This window comes from Piliocolobus tephrosceles, chromosome 13 (genome assembly GCF_002776525.5).
Source record: "Piliocolobus tephrosceles isolate RC106 chromosome 13, ASM277652v3, whole genome shotgun sequence".
Taxonomy (NCBI): Eukaryota; Metazoa; Chordata; class Mammalia; order Primates; family Cercopithecidae; genus Piliocolobus; species Piliocolobus tephrosceles.
The window spans coordinates 41,542,490-41,562,820 of NC_045446.1; the positions used below are offsets into that span (position 1 = coordinate 41,542,490).

General features: G+C 37.2%; 1 protein-coding gene across 4 annotated transcripts in view; it reads right to left on the reverse strand.

Moving 5' to 3' along the window:
• Positions 1–2,826: 2,826 nt before the first annotated feature.
• GAS2 (growth arrest specific 2) overlaps positions 2,827–20,331 on the reverse strand; it is a 172,952-nt gene continuing 155,447 nt past the window's right edge. For 2 of the 4 annotated variants that reach the window (XM_023191510.2, XM_023191509.2), the window contains one exon: positions 2,827–4,029. In XM_023191510.2, the coding sequence (XP_023047278.1) occupies positions 3,811–4,029 (219 nt within the window). In that variant the 3' untranslated portion in view covers positions 2,827–3,810. The remainder of the gene's footprint in view (positions 4,030–20,331) is intronic. The other 2 variants (XR_004228416.1, XM_023191512.2) reach the window with 1 other exon arrangement.

The window sequence follows — 20,331 nt, forward strand, 5'->3', positions numbered from 1 at the left end:
CCATTTTAGAAAACAGTTGTATATTTCTCAAAATGGTAAAAATAAATTTCCCAAAGGGCCCTAAAAATAATATGAATTACTTTTATAGGAGGTAAACACATGATATAGCAATGTGAACAGCAGTTATCAGTCAGGCCATTCGTCTTCAATACTTCAAGGCTCCTTCCAACTCTCAGCTACTAAGATCCTTTTGTGCACAAAGGTTTTGACACTAGAGATAATAGAAATAACATTTAATTGTGCATCTAAAGGCCTGAGTTTTAGATGCATGTTTAACTTTGATGTTTAACTTTGGGGAAATTTAGCTAGAAAATTTCCTCAACTCTAAAATCAGAGGATTTTAGATAATTTTTTATCTTTCCACTTTTGAGTTTCAATGAATTAGGATTGAGATTTGACCTGTTTTACCCCACTCTGATTAAGAGTCATGAAATACAATTCTAAGAAAAGAAGAGCATTGGAATTAGAGCCATTACCTGTTTTACCTTAGGCAAATTATCTAAACTTTCTGATGCCTTATGGCCCTTAAAATGCAAAATGAGAGGATTATAAGATTTCATAACTTCATGGTTTATCTGAAGATATTTTACACATTAGAGATGTAGTTGGTTGGTTTCCTTCTTCATATCTAGAAAAACTCATTTCATGCTCTGTTCTGAGAGACAGTCAATGGTCTTCAGAAACCCTAAGGACAAAGATAGCCACAACATGATCCAGAGAGAGCAATCTGAGAAAAGATTTAATTAATCACAAACAAGTTGAAATTTAGTTTACTCACCCAGTGTTTTTAAATGTTCCTGTGGTAACATCTTTGAGGAAGTCAACTCTAGTTGATATTGTCTTTTCAGTGACAAAGTGTCAAGTACCTTATGAGGTGGGCATTGTGTCGTGAATCATTTTTGTAACACAGTTCCTCTTTCCTTTGAGCTACATTGGTGATCCAGAGTTTTCTCCTCATTCTCCCTGCTTCTATTCTTTTCACTAGTACAAAACAATCTGTAGACAAGACAGCTAACAGTTCCTCCAAGTAATTTCTTAACAGTAAAAATGAATACCTCTCAGTGTTTCTGAAATCATTCCTTATATGTCTCTGATTCAAGCACTTTTACCACATATCCTGTAGGTACTATTCTCTCCCCACCCACATCAGGAGACACTGAATATGATAGCAGTGAGTCACTTTATTTCAGAATCAGCCTAGTCTGCTCAATGTGTTGATATTATTTCTCACTGTGGCCTTTTTACTATTTACTTGAACTTCTGGTTTGAGATGTTTCCACTCTGTTTGCAGCCAGATTTCTAGAGTACTTAGACTTTTTAATCATTTATTCATTGGCTATTGGACCCATCTCTCCATTGTCCTTCCTTGGATCTTACATCTAGCTGAGAATAAGGTGACATAAACCTACTTTGGTCTATGTCCTGGCCAGTCTTCAATAAGGAGTTGAGGAGTAAGAGGCTGAATATAGTCTAATTTTTTTTCACATCCTTGGTTGGTGCTGATTAGCAGCTAGACTCCAATGGCAGTTGTGACCATGTTTTCAGTAACACTTCAAAGACCATCTTAGATGTGGTATGGGTGTCATAATCCTTCCCTCCCCACCAAATATGTTCATGTCCTAATCCCTGGAACCTGTGAATATGTTATGTTACATGGCAAAGTGGATTCTTTAGATGTGCTCAAGTTAATGACCTTAAAATACATTATCTAGGTAGATCCAATCTAATCATGTGATCCTTAAAAGCAGAAAACCTTTCTAACCTATGAGAGAAAGAGATACGAAGAAAGAAGACGGGTCATAGAGATGCTACATTGCTGATTTTGAAGATGGAGGAAGGAAATCATGGAGCTTAGGAATGCAGGTGGCCTCTAGAAGATGGAAAAGGAAAGGAAATGGATGCTCCTCTAGACTCTTCAGAAAGGAAAACAGCCTTGGTGACACTCTGATTTTAGCCTATTGAAATCATGTTGAATGTCTGACTGCAGAAATGTGAGATAATAAACATGCTTATTCAGCTACCAAGTGTGTGACAATTTAATGCAGCAATAGATAACTACTAATGCAAAAGATAAAGAGGTTAATATTACTTTTGTTAAGCTGCACTTATTCTTTAATGAAGTTGACTATTATTTTAATTTTTGTTTGTTTTAGACACAAAATTATCAGTGAAATTATATTATTAAGGATATAAATATGCTTATGGAACAAATTTAGGCACAGGAGAAAATGTTGATGGAAATATTGTCATTAACTATACAAAGAAATTCAGTGTATTAGGTAATTTAAATATCTTAATCTTTATCACTCAAGATTGTATTTTTAAATATATTGGAATTATTCACTGTACCAACGTGACTATCACCTACAACACCTCAGGGGTTTTTTTTTTTTTTAATCTATTTTTTTTTTAGGTTTCATTGAATTTCTCTCCCCGAAATGATTATCATCACTTCCAGCACCACAAAATTATGCCATGCATGTTGTTTAAGAACTTCTCAATTATGTATGTTTTGACTAAATTTTTCATGTAACAAACATTCTTCCTTCCTGACTTTTTGGAGAAAGGTGGATTCTTTTGTTGATGTTGAAAAATTAGTACATGAAAAATTAATTTTCTATCCTTTTTATACTCAGAGCAGCACTTACGTTACTACCAATAATAAAACCTCAACTCTCTACTAAGGAACACTAACACCACCATCACTCATCTCCCAAAGTGAAGAAGTGCCAGGGAGCCCTAATTTGATTCTCTTATAACTCTTGGAGAAAGTTGCCATTTGAAAATTAACTTGATTTCAGAATGAGGCATTGATTTAGAGACAGATAACATTTTTAAAATATATCCTTTTAATTCTTGAATGAGTAAGGACAATATTTTGCTGTTCATTGGTATAAAACAGCCCTGTCCCAGGTATACAAGGGTATACGTAAGTCTGTAACATCATTAGCTACAGTGAATTTACTTTACTAGAAAGCATAGCAAAATAGGATTAACTAAAGATATATTTTTAATAAGAAAATGCTTTGAAATAACATGAAATCAATGAACATTTTGACTGTACAATTTACTCATCAAAGTATCAACGTATGTCAGCTCATGTGTGAATTACACTAGATCATTCTAAACACAGCCATGTGCTCAGCAATGTGTGAAATAACTCATAAGCTATTCTCTAAGGGGGTGTACTGAAAACTTCTAAAAGTACCCCAGATGTTTAGTCACAGATAAGAGATATACTTTAAGGCAGCCTTCCAAGTGAATGTAAACTTTTCTGAAGTGGCCTTTCCAGTAACATATTACTATTGTGAATATTCTGTACTTATTTGTAGTGCTGTTGGATATTATTTTTTGTAGCACATTATCACACTAATCAAAAATGTAATGTAAAAAAACAGCATAAAAATCTTGCAGTTATAAAAATGTCTGGGGTGCTTTTCCTCATGGATGTAAAGCAGGCACTTTCTGTTGACTTATCTGCAAATCCTAAATGTTCTCTCCTTATAGTGTTTATCTTTAATTAGAATTGTGTTTCTAATAGTTTGTGTTCTAAATACTGTGTTTGCATATTAAGAAATAATAATTTGCCTAAAATTTGGCTAATTTAAATTTGAGTTTAGAATTTAATAGGTCATATTCTACAGAAGCATTAAAAATAAATAGTGCTACTCTTTGAACATTTTTCAATATGATGACATTTTTCTGTCTATCTTTCTCCAAAACAGTTTTCAGAACATATAACTAAACTGACTATACTGGAGAAGCGGATACAGGCCATTATGAGGGTCCCCTTGTCGTGACCAATTTGTTTCACTTAATTTCCTTCTTAGCCTTATAATTGGCAGAGACCACCAAGTAGTTATCTGGATTCATGTCCTTTAGAGTTGGAGATTTGCTTTGGATAGGGGATGTTTTGCCATCCACACGGGAGATCTGCAGCATTCGGCAGGGGTCGTGTTTCAACAAATACCCTGCAAAAGTTTCCCAGCCTCCTCCCACACGGACCATGACATGTTTGTTGTGCAGCATCTGAAATGAAAAAATATCAAAAGTGTTAAATTATGAAAATTCTTACAGTATCTTGAATCAACCCCTGGTTCTAGTGAAATTAGTGTTTTGGTTTGGATTTCATGACCCATTGTTTTTCTACTTGGTACACAATGTCTGAGGTAGCATAGGGTCTATGAAAGAAGTCCTTTTTTTTCTATGGAAGTGAATTAAGGATAAACATCTCCAGAACCCAGCTTTGCTGTGCTATGGGAACCAGCACCTATGTATAATTCTTTGGTTTAATGTGTCTGGAGGCTTCTCTCTGACATCTGATGTTCTATTACAGTTCCTATCACTGCCTCTGGTTCCTGCCTACTGACTCAGCTTCATGCTCCATTTTCCCCAGTGGGTTATTCTCCTCTGTATCAGGATTTTAAAGACCATGGAAATGTCTGTTAATGGATTATAATGCAAAGAGTCAGACAAATATTCAATACAAAATAACATGGAAAAATGCACTAAATAATTATTGAAGTTTTCCCCATTGTCTGAGCCCTTGAAGGCAAAATGTTTTTGAATAGGCAAACCTTTATGTTTTTTCTTTATTCTTTTTCTTCCTAATTATCATAGAATATGTCTTTTAAAACAAACAAACAGCTTACCCCGAGGCCCAGGAGCCATCTAGAGCTCCAACTTAACAAGGTTATTGATTTAAATGTGAAGAATGCATGATTCTTTGTATCTAGTAAAAATATATTATGGCGGTTTGACATGGAAAACCACATAATTTGTCATCAACTTCTTTCAAATATCAGAAAATTTAATATTAAGAGGTAATGTTGCACAATCATCAAAGACCCTGCTGACACCCTCTCCTGCCCAAAATGTTATGGATATATATGGGCACTGTAATGTTGGGAAGAGGATGTGATTGTGAGAGAAAGTCTGGGAAGTCACATCATAGAGTCTATAAAATCTGTTTCAATTCTTCTTACTTGGTGTCAGCTTGAGATCTAGGCTTTTTTTTTTGACTCCCAGCCAGTGGGAGATGACTTGTGTTCTTACCACTTTCATGTAGCTTTTGATAAAGGTTTTGGACCTGCTTTCTATCTGCCTGTATCTAAAATTTCTGCATGTGTATTTGGGGGTTTCATAGAACTACATTTAAGTGGTTGACATGAAGCAGTTTTCAAAATCAAATATTGTACCAACTAATAAAAATTTAATGAAAAATAGTCATTAAAACTATTTGATTTATATGAATTAAATGTATTTCTACTGGTTATTCTCATTTGAGTATTAGAATTTTAGAACAGAAAGTGAAACCAGCACTACTGTCCCATAGAAATGATGTTTGTGGTTTCTTTTGAATAAATATAGAAATTGACCCTCCTAGTCTTAAAATTTGAGAAAATTACAATTGTCTTATTTGAGTTTCCTTCTCAGGAAACCAACCATCAGGTGTTCCAGTTAGTATCAAGGAGCTGAAACTTACCAGATCACCACATCTGGACAATGAGACATCAGACCCCTCATCTGTTGTGATTGCCTAATAGACCATCTGCTCCCTGTTGACCAATTCCTCTTCCTTACCCCTCCCTAATTCCTGTTTTCATGGTTACATATCTTCCCTGCTATATATATCCTTAATTTTAGTCCATCAGGTAGATGGATTTGGGACTGATCACACAGCACCCGAATAAAACCTTTTTCCCTGGAAATACTCATTGTTTCAGTGACTGGCGTTCTATGCAGTGAGCAGCAGGACCTAGATAGAACGTCTGACATTTCAGTAACAAAAGGACCTTAGAACACATCTTCCAGTTGGAAGTCTTCAAACTTATTTTAACATCAGAATGTACTCATTAAACAAAATCTCAGTGAGAATCCCTGAAACATAAAGCAGATAAAAAGAGGGTTTAGCTTGTAACTACTTTGCCTTTCCTGGCCCTGCCAGTGGCACTGAAATTGGCTCAAGTGTTGCACAGAACTAATATTTACTTTTAAAAATAAATAAATATGGTCAGACGTGGTGACTCACACCTGTAATCTCAACACTTTGGGAGGCTGAGGCAGGTGGATCACCTGAGGTCAGGAGTTTGAGACCAGCCTGACCAATATGGTGAAACCCCATCTCTACTGGAAAGAAAAAAATATAAAAATTAACTAGGCATGGTGGCAGGTGCCTGTATTCTCAGCTACTCAGGAGGCTGAGACAGGAGAATTGCTTGAACCTGGGAGGCAGAGGTTGCAGTGAGCCGAGATCGTGCCACTGCACCCCAGCCTGGGTGACAAAGCAAGACTCCATCTCAAATAATAATAATAATAAAAATAACAATAATAAATATAGAAATTGACCCTCCCTGCTCTTAAACTTGAAACTTAAATTTGTCTTATCTGAGTTTCTTGCTCAGCAAACTGATCTTTAGGCAAGGAACAGATGACACCAGACAATTAAATGCCAGACTCCTTGCCCCTCCCTAAAATTCCTGTTTTCCTGCATGTAGCTACATTCCTTCCCCATTATAGAAACCCTGAATTTTAGTTGATCGGTGAAATAAATTTGAGACTGATGTGTTCTTCTTGGCTGCAGCATCCAAATAAAGCCCCCTTCCCTGGCAATACTCATTGTCTTAGTGATTAGCTTTCTATGTAGCAAGCAAGAGGACATAACTTCTGGTGTTTTGGTCACAGTACCATGTTGTTTTACAGATGCAGACACTGAGAACCAGATCTTAGGACCTAAGCAAATCAAATCAAAGATCTGGTTCTCAGTGTCTGCATCTGTAAAACAAGAATCTAACTGGAGTCAGGTTGGACTGGAGCCAGATTCTTAGCCCTGACTCTAGTCTAGTCCTTTTCTCATGACAGCTTTTACTAAAGAAATAAAATCAACTAGGGCTTTTATAATTTTATCCACATATTCATATTCCTATGAGTTTCTGCATGTGTTTTACTACCGCCAGCTTCTAAAACTTGAAGTCAATGGGACAAAAACTGCAAAGGTCAGTGTCAGAATAACACTTGGATTCTTTCTACCACTGTTCAAGAGAACAACTTTGCCTATTTTGAAGTTCTGTAAATTACATTTAAGTCTTGTCTCCAAACATTCTTGGTATCAATGCCCCGGGCAAAATGCCCAAGTCTAATTCAGTGTTTGTGAGCAGGTCATTTCAACCAGAAAGAACTACCAGTCAGAACGGTTTTTAAACAATTCTAGGAAGCAGTGACAGAAACACTTTTCAGCCTGGAGTATACTGGCCATTTAGGCACATATTCAGTTTGCTAATTTCTTAACGAATCAATAGTATTTTGCAAAGTGGATAAAGCATGGAACAGAGTCCCATACCGAATATGAATAATACAGGAATTAAATTTCTGCTCACTTCTTCTTCCACATCCTTTCTACTGTAGATATTGGTTTCAGTCCAATATTCTTACCACAGTCAATAGGGGAGGATTAGCAGGAAATACTTTTACAATGTATCTAGGTTTACTTTCCTGCCTTTGTAAGAGTAGTCTAATGGACATAATTATATTTTTGTGAATAACATCCATCTCCAAAGTCCAGCTTCATCATGTGAAAGCTCCTTTAATAAGAACTACAGTTGGAGGAGGCATACAGCTTTGTTGATTGCTTTTGTGTGACTGTGAGGCGGAGGGATATATTTGTTGTTTTCTCATTTTGAACCCCGAATCTAGGTTTTCCAGGAGATTATCTCATCCTTTTGAAACTTGCCCAAGGGTCCCATAGAACTGATGTTTATGATTTCTTTTGAATAAACATAGACATTGACCCTCCCAGTCTTAAAATCTGAGAAAGTTAAAACTGTCTTATCTGAGTTCTTTACTCAGAAAATCAGTCATCAGGCCTCCCAGACAGTGTCAAGCAACTGAAACTTACCATCACATCTGGACTACGGGCGCCAGGCCCCTCACCCATCATGATTGCCTAAGGGAACACCTGCTTCTTGTAACCAACTTCTCCTCCTTACCCATCCCTAATTCCTGTTTTCCCACACATAGTTACATATCTTCTCTGCTATATAAACCCCTCATTATAGTCAGTTGAGATGGATTTGGGACTGATCTCCCCATTCTCAGCTGCAGCACCTGAAAAAGCCTTCTTTCCTGGCAACACTCATTGCCCAGTGATTGACTTTCTACGTGGAGAGCAATAGGACAAAGACCAAACCTCTGGTGTATTGGTAACAATTTCCCTTTGATTGTGGTTCTGTGGCAATAACTGGAGAGGTGTTTTTCTCCAAAAGTATGAGATGACCTCCTTCCACTCCCAGGCTTTTAAAGGAAATAATGAACAGACAATTTATACCTACATTTTAAAAACGTGCTCCACAAAATTAGAGAATTGTTTTCCTTTTAGAAACAGATGCAACTTCCTGTAAAACACTTTACATGAGACATTGCTTTATATGGACACCTTAAGAATGGGACATTACTAATAGTAAAATCAGATATCAGAGGTTTCTTTCTCTTGGAAGATTTCTATTAGGTATCAGCCTTAGTAGTTCGTTTGGATTTTCCAATTATTACAAAGACAGTTTATATTTTTCCTGACCTTCTCTATGGACCTAGTCAGTGCTCTGCAGCTTGGGTCCTTATAAATTTATCAGAACTGTAAAATGCTTCTCTCTTTCTTTGAAGGAGTCGTTTTTTTTCTTTTTTCTTTGCTTTTGTGTTTCTAAGCTACACTGAAAAAAATGACAACATACATAAATATACTATTGCCTTTCACTGAATGCTTCCTTGATGCTGTATTTAACAAGGGTGTAAGTATCCATGATTCATGTACTTACCCATGATACTTAAAACAGAAAGGACTTTCTACATCTTCAAAGAGAATATTGATTTCATATTGAAGAGGAGTATTTGTGGAATCCATTATCTTTCCTCATGCCTCATTTTGGCTACTCTTGGGAGATGGAAGGGTTTTAGGTCAATATTATGAGGTTTCCACAGCAAATCTTACAAACTCTCTCCATGAAATAGGTGGCCCTGTCTGTGGATATACTCTAGAAAACAGATTTTCAATTCTGAGTTATTCTTGCTGACGTCTCAGTTAGACCTTGCTAATCAGTAACCTATAATTTGCTAAGAAAGCCAGTGGCTAAGCTGTTCAGAGGTCTCAAGCATGGGATTAAGATATTAGGGTCATACAAAAGATAACAAGTGTTGGCAAGAATGTAGATAAAAGGGAACCTTTACACACTATTGGTGGAAATGCAAGTTAGTACAGCCATTATGGAAAACGGCACAAAGATTCCTCAAATTATTAAAAATAAAGGTACCATATGATCCAGCAATTCCACCCCTAGGTATATATACAAATGAAATGAAATCAGTATATCAAAGAGATATCTGTATGCTCATGTTTACTGCAGCACTATTCACAATAGGCAAGACATGGCATCAACCTACATGTCCATTAATGGATGAATGGGTAGAGAAAATGTAGTATATGCACATAATGGAATACTATTCAGCCATAATACAGAAGAAAATCCTGTTGCTTGCAACAACAAGAATGAACCCAGAGGATATTGTGTTACTTGAAATAAGCCAGGCACAGAAAGACAAAAGTACCATATGATTTTGTCGGAGGCATGTGAACAAGAGCAACTCCATCTTGAATAGGGGCTTGGTAAAATGAGGCTGAAACCTACTGGGCTGCATTCCCAGATGGTTAAGGCATTCTAAGTCATAGAATGAGATATTTCACAGGATAAGTCATAGGATAAGGTATAGGATAAGGTCAGCACAAAATACAGCTCATAAAGAAATCAGCCAAAACCCATCAAAACCAAGCTGGCAACAACAGCGACCTCTGATCATTCTCACTGCTACACTCCCACTAGTGCCATGACAGTTTACAGAGGCCATGGCAACATCAGGAAGTTGCCCTATATGGTCCAAAAGGGAGAGGCATGAATAATCCATCTCTTGTTCAGCATTTCATCAAGAAATAACCAGAATATGGGCAACCAGCAGTACTCAGGAATGTTCTGTTTATGGAGTAGTCATTCTTTTATTTTTTTACTTTCTTAACTTACTTGCTTTCACTTTACTCTGTGGACTCATCCAAAAACCTGCTCTTGGTATCTGGATCCAGTCCCCTTTTCTGTAACAATTTCACTCATATGTGGAATCTAAAGATGCTGATCTCATAGAAGTAGAGAAAAGAATGGTGGTTACTAGAAGCAGGAGTGGTTGGTGGGTGAGGGTGATAGGAAGTTGTTAGTCAAAGGATATATAATCACAGTAAGTAGGAATAAGTTCAAGAGATTTGTTGTACTGCATGGTGACTATAGTTAAGAATGATATATTGTATTCTTCCTTAATTAAAATAATGCAAAAAGAGTGGATGTTAAGACTTCTTGCCACAAAAATGATAACTATGTAGGTAATACATTTGTTAATCAGCTCTATTTAGTGATTCCACAATGTATATGTACTTTAAAACTTTGTTGTACATGATGAATATGTATAATTTTATCTGTCAATTTAAACAAATACATACATAAATAGAAGAGGACCCATACATAAATTCTTTTTTATAAAAGACACTACTGTCATAGAGATTTATAGCCCTGATTATAGAGATTAAAATTCCATGCTTTCCTGGTATGTGATCGATCTAAAAAAAAAAAGTTGAATGTTCACCTCCATCTCCATAAACCAAACTTCCACTGTTTAACCTATAAGCAAATCAGTCTGCTATTATTATTCAAACTCTTCCCTCCCTTTCCCTAGAATGGTTGCACTACAATGAGCTTTTCCAGCACAGATGCTGAGCTGGTTTAGAAGGAAGATTATATACTTCATCCAAGAACTCTTCCTCCCACAGATTAGTGACATTAGGTCAATTGCAATTAATTGAACCTTTTACTTTTAGTTTTGGTTAGCTCCATTTCCCATTTTATCCATAATTCTCAAACACACTACTTGTCCCCCATCCTCCATCAGCCTATTGATGACTTCACCTTTATCAAGCACACATCCTCTATTGACACCTCTACTGGCCAATATACCTGAATCTATATTTATCATTTACTCCACCTTTCTTATCTCAGAAGTTCTCCTGTCCCAGTTCAATTCCTCCCACCATGTTCTAACTCTCGTTAATTTCTACTCTTATTCTTATACCTTCTCCTTACATCTGACCTTCTTGACAGTTACATTCACACTTGGTGTCTTCACTTCTAACTTGCTCATCACGGTATAACCTACAGTACATTTTTCTTCTGCCCCCTACCTCTTAACTGACTGCACAGGGAAAGAGAGCCAGATGGCTTCTAATGTATCAAATACAATGTATGGTCCTTAAACTTTATTTCTCAAGATAATTCTGTCAAGTAAGGTATCTAATGATATTGACCACTCCTTCCTTGAAACGTCCCACTTCTTGACTACCTGTGACAAGTGTGTCTCCTGAATTGCCTACTACCTATCTTGTTCTTTCTCTGACTCCTCGATAGGTTACATTTCTTCTACATTTTAAGTTTTGCCATTCCAACATATTCTATCCTTTGTCTACTGCTTTTCTGACTCTAACCACTCTCTATTTGCAACTTTATGGTTTTCACTACCACCTACTTTTGTCTCCAAATTGTACCTCTAGCCCTAGCCCTGATGTTCAAAACGTCACCCCCAATTGGAAAATCTTTCATGGTCACCTCCTTCCTCAGATAAGTGAATCCTTCCTTGCTGTCTACTAATTAGTTTCCACATGATTTCACTGTTACATGCATCCCACAATATTGCAATTGCTGATTTACCTGTATGTCCCTTTTCAGAATATGTGAGCTCTCTGAAGAGAGGGATGATGTAGTCTGCATTTCTGGAATCTCATATATGCAGGCTCAGAACAGGGTCAATACTGTCATCATATAATACCTCTTTTCATTTGATACTGCCACAGGTTGTACTCACTTTATCTTATCTATAATGTCATTATCAGTATTACTGCTTTTATAGACAGGAATACTGATGCTCTGAGAATGTAAGCAACTTAGGCAGGATCACACAACAAATCAGTAGCAGAACGGAGCAAGAATCCTTTATTCCATTAAACCATACCTGCTAGATTTTGGTTTTCACCCATGCTTGGTTACTTACCTGTGGTAATTCAGCACAGGCAAGATATCACTACTATCAGAAGTAGTAAGTAGTGTAAGCAGATTAACTGTGCTCATTTAAAATGATTCATAGGCTTATGTCCTAATAAATCTTAAATAAACATTAAATTTAATTTCAGAAGATTATCCTCAAGTAGCCCTAATTATTTCAGAAGTAAATGTGTTAAGTGAGGTAACACGATGGAATACATTCATATCTAGTTATCTGTTGGCATAAGTAAGAAGGGGCTTTGATTTCTGTCCAGTGTGTATCTCACTGTTTTTTTTTTTTTTATGTTAATGCTTCACAGAGTTGAACCTTTTGTTCCTCATTCCAAAAGGCAGCAGCTCTTGACCAGTAGCATCAATGCGTATGTCAATTGAGGATGGTCGTGCAACATGTAATAATGAGAACACAATCCGAGAAATGTGTGTTAGGCGATTTCACCACTATGTCAACATCATAGAGTGTACTTACACAAAACTAGATGGTACAGCCTACTACACACCTAAGCTATATAGGATAGCCTGTTGCTTCCAGGCTACAAACCCGTACAGCAAATTACTGTACTGAATATGGAGGCAATTATAACACATGGTAAACATTTGGATATCTGAACATATCCAAACACAGAAAAAGCACAGTAAAAATCAGTATTAAAATCTTATAGAACCATTCTTATTGACTGAAACATAGTTATACAGTACATGCCTATATTCAATATCGAGTCCTATGTTGTTGTTATTTTTCTTTATTTTTGTCGTTGATAAGAAACACAAGAGTTGCTACAAATAGCCTCTAACACCATATGTTGCAAAGCAGTAGTTTTTGCTTGTTAGTTTTATTATGGCTGTCACCATTTTGAACAACTGGTTTCATTCCTTACTATGCCTCTGATCATAGCAAAGCCCAGGCAATCCACTACTGACTTAAGCAACATTTCTCAATTCTCTGAATGGGGAAAAAAGACAGTGACCAAAATCTTATCTCAGCTTTTATCCCAGTGGCCCTAATGAAGTTCTATAAGCATAATCAGGCTGTTGCAAACACCGTAAATCGTTTCTTTGTTTCTATTAATGACACACATTCCTTGAGGAAAGAATCAATATGCCTCAGAGTTGTCTTTTTTTTTTTTTAATATTTTCTCTCAGTAATGAGAAGAAACACTCCCATTCTTAATCAAGAGCATTTTGTTTCATGACTCTGTCTTACTGTGATGCTTAATTATGTGCTATAATTAGAAAATCTCTTCATATGTGACACTAAGAGGGAAAGTGTTTCCTTGGATGACAGAGTCATACAATAGTAGAGTGCTTATTACGTGCCAAGTAATCTACAAATACCCCCTGTTGAAATTAAGAGAATAAAAAAAAACATTGAGATCACTGGCAATGTTTCACAGATGCACAGTCTGAGAGGTCACATAGGTGGTTCACCAGAGCCAGGCTAGAAACCACATCTTTATTCCCAATCCAGCATATGACCTTACAATTAAGGAGCTGTGTTATTTCAAAAATTATTTTCCTGGCCGGACGCGGTGGCTCATGCCTGTAATCCCAGCACATTGGGAGGCGGAGGCAGGCAGATCACGAGGTCAGGAGATCGAGACCATCCTGGCTAACACGGTGAAACCCCGTCTCTACTAAAACTACAAAACTTTAGCCAGGCATGGTGGCGGGCACCTGTAGTCCCAGCTACTCGGGAGGCTGAGGCAGGAGAATGCCGTGAACCCAGGAGGTGGAGCTTGTAGTGACCCGAGATGGCACCACTGCACTCCATCCAGCCTGGGCGAGAGAGTGAGACTGTCTCAAAAAACAAAAACAAAAACAAACAAACAAAAAAATATTTTCCTAATAATGAATGCAATATTTAAGGGTGGGTGTATCATTTAATATATTGAAACAGCAGTGATTTACATGTCAGGTAAGTCACTATGTTTTACTGAATTGAATACACATTTTTGAGACTATCATATGTTTACTTAATGCCTACTTTTTAGTGCCATCTTTTAATTTTATTTTCCTAACATTAAAAAAAAACAAAAAAACAACAACAACAAAAACTATCCCATGCCCCAACCCTAATCAAGTTTCTTAGCTCATTCAGATACTCAATCCAAAGGGGAAAAATAAGTTGATATGAAATAAGTTAACTTTCCCATGTTAACTCAGAATATAATAAAAATTTTGTAAGTTGTAGAAATGATCAGTCAGCAGCTTCCTATGGGTCTTGGGGAGGTCACTGCAGCATCAAGGGGTCTAGTGCTCTGGTTCCTATGATATGTGATAACAGGATTTCAGAAAGGAGTTTTTTTTTTCCCCCCCTCTGTCTTAATTATGCAGTTTAGCAAGATAGGTTGGAATCACATTATATGGAGTTAAGAACTTAAAGCAATAAAAAAAAGAAGAATATCTTTTCCTTTTTTTGGGGAACATTTGTGTTTAGAAAGAGAAGCATATCAACTCACTTTTCATTGAAAAGGTAAAGCCTACATTCATGTAGATCACAGAAAATCATATATTTTACTAAGTGAAAAAGTAATGGCCACATAGGAGAGCCAGAAAAAAATGTGCATTTATTGGTAATGTACTTGTTTTTTAAGATAACCAAGCTGTATATATCTTAGCTATATTACATAAACAACAAACAAGCAAAACCACTAACAAAAATAAAAACTACCCAACAGAAAATTAGATGAGAATTTTAAATTAAAATTAGATAGAAAATTAGATAAGAATTTTAAATTAAAAGGTTCACGTTTATATTTTATAGTTTTATTTAATTCCCCAGCATAGATCTGCTTGAATGTCTGTGTCTGTTTGAAATCATAATTCGTATGAAATGCATCAGGTCATCGCCCTCTCAGGATGACAGTGACAAATCAGTTTCATTCTGTCTCTAATATTGCGCTGGTGGCCCTGAAGTCTGAGGGCAGCAGGAGTATCTGTCAAGTGCTCTGAACACAGATGTCATTAGACCTTGAGGACGTGAACACTCTTCTGCAGGATGCCCCCTCATCTCTCAGTCTTCACTAATCCACCTTCTACTCCAGAGCCACAGTAATCTTCCTCAAAGAAAAATCTGAACATGCTACTGCCTTCTTAAAAACCTTTGAGTGGCTCTCCATTGTCTAGTGTTTCTCAGACATTCTTAGCTATAGCTCACCTGAGAAATATGACTCACAGTAAATTAGCAATGTAGCAAAGATCCTGGGAAAGCGGGGGTGGGGGGTGGGGGCGGGGGGGTGGTAAGGGGAGGATATCAGCATCTCCATGGTGGTCAGAAGCATACATAATGTGGAAAATTTGACAGCAATTCTGATACCTTCTCTTTTACCACTACCCCCATCCCTCCATAAGAATAAGTAACCTGGCTCACAAAGCACTTTACAGCCCAGCTACTATTTTCTTTTCCCACATTCTTTCTCACTATGCCAGAGTTACCATGTATTACTGTTCAGGATGTGCACTGCACAACTGTAATGTACTGTATGTAGTCCTACCTTCTAAGCTCAGGCCCACTCTCCAAATTACACACTCCATAGATATTCAGAACTCCTTAAAATCCCAAGAAAGTTTCCTGCCTTTATACATGCAGAGAATGGTTCCACATTCACCAGGTGAATTAAAGTGAATCCCTTCCTTTGACCATTAAAATAAATATTTGTTGAGTGGCAGGCAAGGTTATTCTTTGCTAAATTTCATACCCTGGGGGCCTAGCACAGTGTCAGGCACACAATGCTTACTAGATGAATATTACATGAATAAATGCATGCTAAACGACTGGATGAACAAAACTAATACTTACTAATGCCCCATTCTGAGCAACACTACCTTTATAAAATACATCTGCATTGCTTATTTATGAAAGGATAGGAGAGGCCGGGCGCGGTGGCTCAAGCCTGTAATCCCAGCACTTTGGGAGGCCGAGGCGGGCGGATCACGAGGTCAGGAGATCGAGACCATCCTGGCTAACATGGTGAAACCCCGTCTCTACTAAAAAAAATACAAAAAACTAGCCGGGCGAGGTGGCGGGCGCCTGTAGTCCCAGCTACTCGGGAGGCTGAGGCAGGAGAATGGTGTGAACCCGGGAGGCGGAGCTCGCAGTGAGCTGAGATCTGGCCACTGCACTCCAGCTTGGGCGACAGAGCGAGACTCCGTCTCAAAAAAAAAAAAAAAAAAAAAGAAAGGATAGGAGAAAGGGAAAGGTAAAATGGTTTGTGCCCTTATTTAGAAAGAGAAGTCTGAGAAAAAATCTGTGTGTGAATTATAATTCAGACACCAATTTTTGCTTCAAGAATTTCTTTGAAAGAAAGATAGTTTTGGGTCAAAAATTGAAGCTATAATAGGAATTGCATAAGAAAGTGGGAGACTGTATTAAGAATCAAGAGAGAAACAGAAGAAGAAGAAATGGGGAAAAGGGAAGCAAAAAGTACATTACTCTCTTCATGATCTTCATTCACAAATTCTTATTATACCTGGAATGCATTTTTTAAAAAACATGGTTTACAGGAGTAATAAATTGCTTCATAAAATTTTCACCCCTTCCTTTTCTCTCTTTTAATGCTTAAGTGCCATGGTTCCCTCAGTGCAACTCTGGGTCTCATTAAACGATTCCCCACTTAATGGACCACAGAGGCTCATGTTTCTGCACAATCTGTTAACTGCTCTTCACTGAAGTCATCCTTTTAAGAGGCAATGGTATCTGACACCACCTGCCTAGAAGAGACAACCCACCTAAATTTAGATCTGTTCAGTCCCCTGGGATATCATATGCTTCCCAACACCTTCTTGTCAACCCCATTCACTGTGTGTTTTTACAAGCCATCATAATTTGAGAGAAAATATTGTTTTTAGAATGCAGTCATCTGCTCTCCAGAGGAAGAATGTTAAATTAATTTATAGGACAACAGACTCTGTCATTGTCTACTATTATTCTGAAATGGCATATGCTCAAAATTGGGCGATTGGGAATTCAGCTATCTGCCTGAGGTACCTTAACACATGGAGGAGTGAGACAGCAGGTGTTCCATGGATAGTTTGCCATGTTGAAAGCTTGATTCTAGCATTTTCAAGATAACTGATAAGGTCACCGGTTAGCAGGGCAAACTGAGGCACTACTAATAACAAATGACATTTGAAGACGTCCTTGCCAAAGGTGGGGAATTCATTTCAACCTCTCTAGTTATGTGCAATTATAAATAGCTAATCACAACCCAAATAAACAAGCTTCTGGAATTACCGTTTTACTGTTTACAAGCATTTTTCTTATTTATTATCTTATTTACTATCTCATTTTAACTTCCCAATAGTCCTTTAGCTTATTATACCCTTTCCTTAGATAAAACTTCAGAGAGATAAATAATAGTAAATAAAGCAGAAGCAACTATTTGTTTTTCCTTTATCAGACTGCCAACTTGCTGTATGACCAGAATAAATTTATTTAATCTGTGTCTCAGTTTCTCATCCGCAAAATAATGACTATAGTAATTCCTTCCTCCCATAGTTGTTCACACACAGATATTAATATGTGTAGGCATGTAGAAACAGTGCCTGGAACATAATGTAGACCCAATAATAGCCTGCTATTGTTATTTTTAAATAATAATATTGTGCTGCTGCTGCTACCACCGATAATGATAAGGTTGTTACAGGTTTTATTTAATTTAATCCTTGGAGCAACTCTAAGTGGTTTGCATTATGTCCATATTTAAAAATGAGAAAACAGTGGCTCGGCAAGGTTGAGTGAATTGCCCAAGGTCACCTAGCTAAGAAGCAACAAAGTTTAGATTTGAAAGTCTCTTACGATTCAGATAATACTCATTACCACTCAACTATACATTCTAAAGTGACTTTGCCAAGGGTTACAGCCACCTGAGTTTTTATCAAAGGTCTTTCCATGGGCAACACCCCTTTTCTTTAGGGATACATATTGCCATTTTATCAAGTCCTTGCTGACGGTCATATTGCCCAACTGGGAATGAACTCCAAAACCACAATAAAGAAGGTGTTTTACATGCTTGGAACAATTTACATGCTTGAAACACTTTACTTGAATCTGAACCTCATTGTTTTGGCCATACAAAAACGCTGAAAACTAGGTGCAGCCTGCATGCTTAGCCCTTGAGCCCACATTCAAAAATGAAATCTTATTAAAATCCTGACAGTACTTCCTCCTATTTAATTTTGTTATCACAATTACCCAGTGGCTCAGTAGGCAAGTATTACTGTTACCATTATTTGGATAGAGAAATAGAGCCTCAGAGAGGTTAAGTGGGTAGCTCAAGGACACACAGTGCACTAGTCTTCTGATGCTCAGTTGTGAGGCATTGTCTCCAGTGATAAATCATATATTAGGGTGAATGTCATCCTCAAACCTTTATTTGAAGGGTGAACTACAACTATAGCACCCTAGATGTTGAGAACCAATCTCCCAACATGGACAAGGACTTGGGTCAGAAATATTCTGGCTATTAGAACTGAACAGAAAAAAGTTCCTGGGCTGCTATAATAGTTTCCCTCTGGTGGGGGAGGGAATTCAGCTTCATAAAGCAGGCTCATTGTAGAGACAAATGACTTTCACTAGCCTCTTTCTCTGGAAGCAAACATGGGAAAAGCAGCAAGCAAGTGACATATGATGATGGACTGGTGAAAAGTTCCATTTGCATCTTCTTGGAAATATGTGTAGGAGCACTTAACGCCAACTGCCTGTCAGTCCTCATCTCCTTGTTATGTAAGGTCTCCATTTTCCCAGCCCAGCATCAAATGAAATTAAGAAGGCTTAGTCTCCATCTAATTACCAGTGTATAGCACCATTTCAGACAGAGAAGACAAAGTCATAATAAATATTTTATAGAACAGTCAGCATAGTGAAAGCAATGAGATAGAAAATTCTGGTGTTAGAGGAAGGCTTGGTAGCTGGTCTATACCAGAGTGAAATTAGAATTTATCCACTCCAAAGATGTAATAACCTATTTAGGAAGGGAAGCTGGATTCCACAGGGCAAAGAAAAACCATTCCCTCTACTAAACAGACAGGGTCACATTTGCCTGATTCAGTCTGAATTCCATTATCACTTCTAAACACTAATACCAAAATCCAACAAACAGGCTAGAATAAGTAAGCACTGGGAGAGCCAAAGTTTAACACTGCATGATAGTGATACACAACAGTGGTTTCCAAACTGATGTCCTCTTGAGTCTTAAAAGGCAACAAAAGAGTTAGTAACCTAGATACTCTGAAAAACTATTACTTTGCTACTAGTTTTAATGTGTCTTTAGTATATTGCTATTACAATGGAAAATTAAGTATTACTAAATATATTCAGTTTTTTCTATTGGTAAAATATTTAAAAATATGAGCCTCCTTCCTTTTAAAACCCTGCTCAAATGAAAGGGAAAGAATAATGTTACAAAGTCAAAGGATAAGGGAAGTTGAGAGGATAAAATGATAGAGAAGAAAGAACAATACATTTTTAGAAGCTGGAAAACAAATGAGTTGTAACTAAGAGGACAGAGGTGGAACTCAAAGTCTGAAATGGCAGCTATCAAAAAGAAGCAAGCAAAGCAATGCCTGGAAACTATAGAAAACGTAGGCTTTAGAATCATCATACCTCCATCAGGTGAGGAGAAAAATGCAGTTTAATAAAGTAGAATGGGTTGAAAATTGGTATAAGGATTGGTTAGCACCCAGAATTACTATGTCCCCACCCCAGATTTCCTATGCCAGTGACTGTGTTGTCACAGCAGGAGACTGAAGGTTTATCTCTGCAGAAACTGAATCAGAGAAATGTCTGACTGGCAGATGATTCAGCCAGAGGATGGAGAGAAGGAAAAATATATGATAAAGCAAATACAGCAAAAATTTCATTGCAGTATCCATTTGGTAGTTACATAGCTATTACCATCTCTATGCGTATGAAAATTTTCACGGTAAAATATTAGAGGAAAAATACATCTAGAATCCAATCTTTTCTCACCATCTTCATGGCTGTCTCCTTAGTCCAAAATTCTTTGATCTCACCCAAATTATTGTAACAATTTTCAAATTTGTCTTTGGGCTTTCACTTTTGCCCTTCAGTGTATTCTCAATGGAGCAACTAGAGGGATCTTGTTAAAAGAGAAGTCACTTCATGCCATAACTCTTCAAAACCCTGCTTGGCTCCCTATTTCCCTGGGAGTAAACTACAGAGTTCTCCCAATAACCT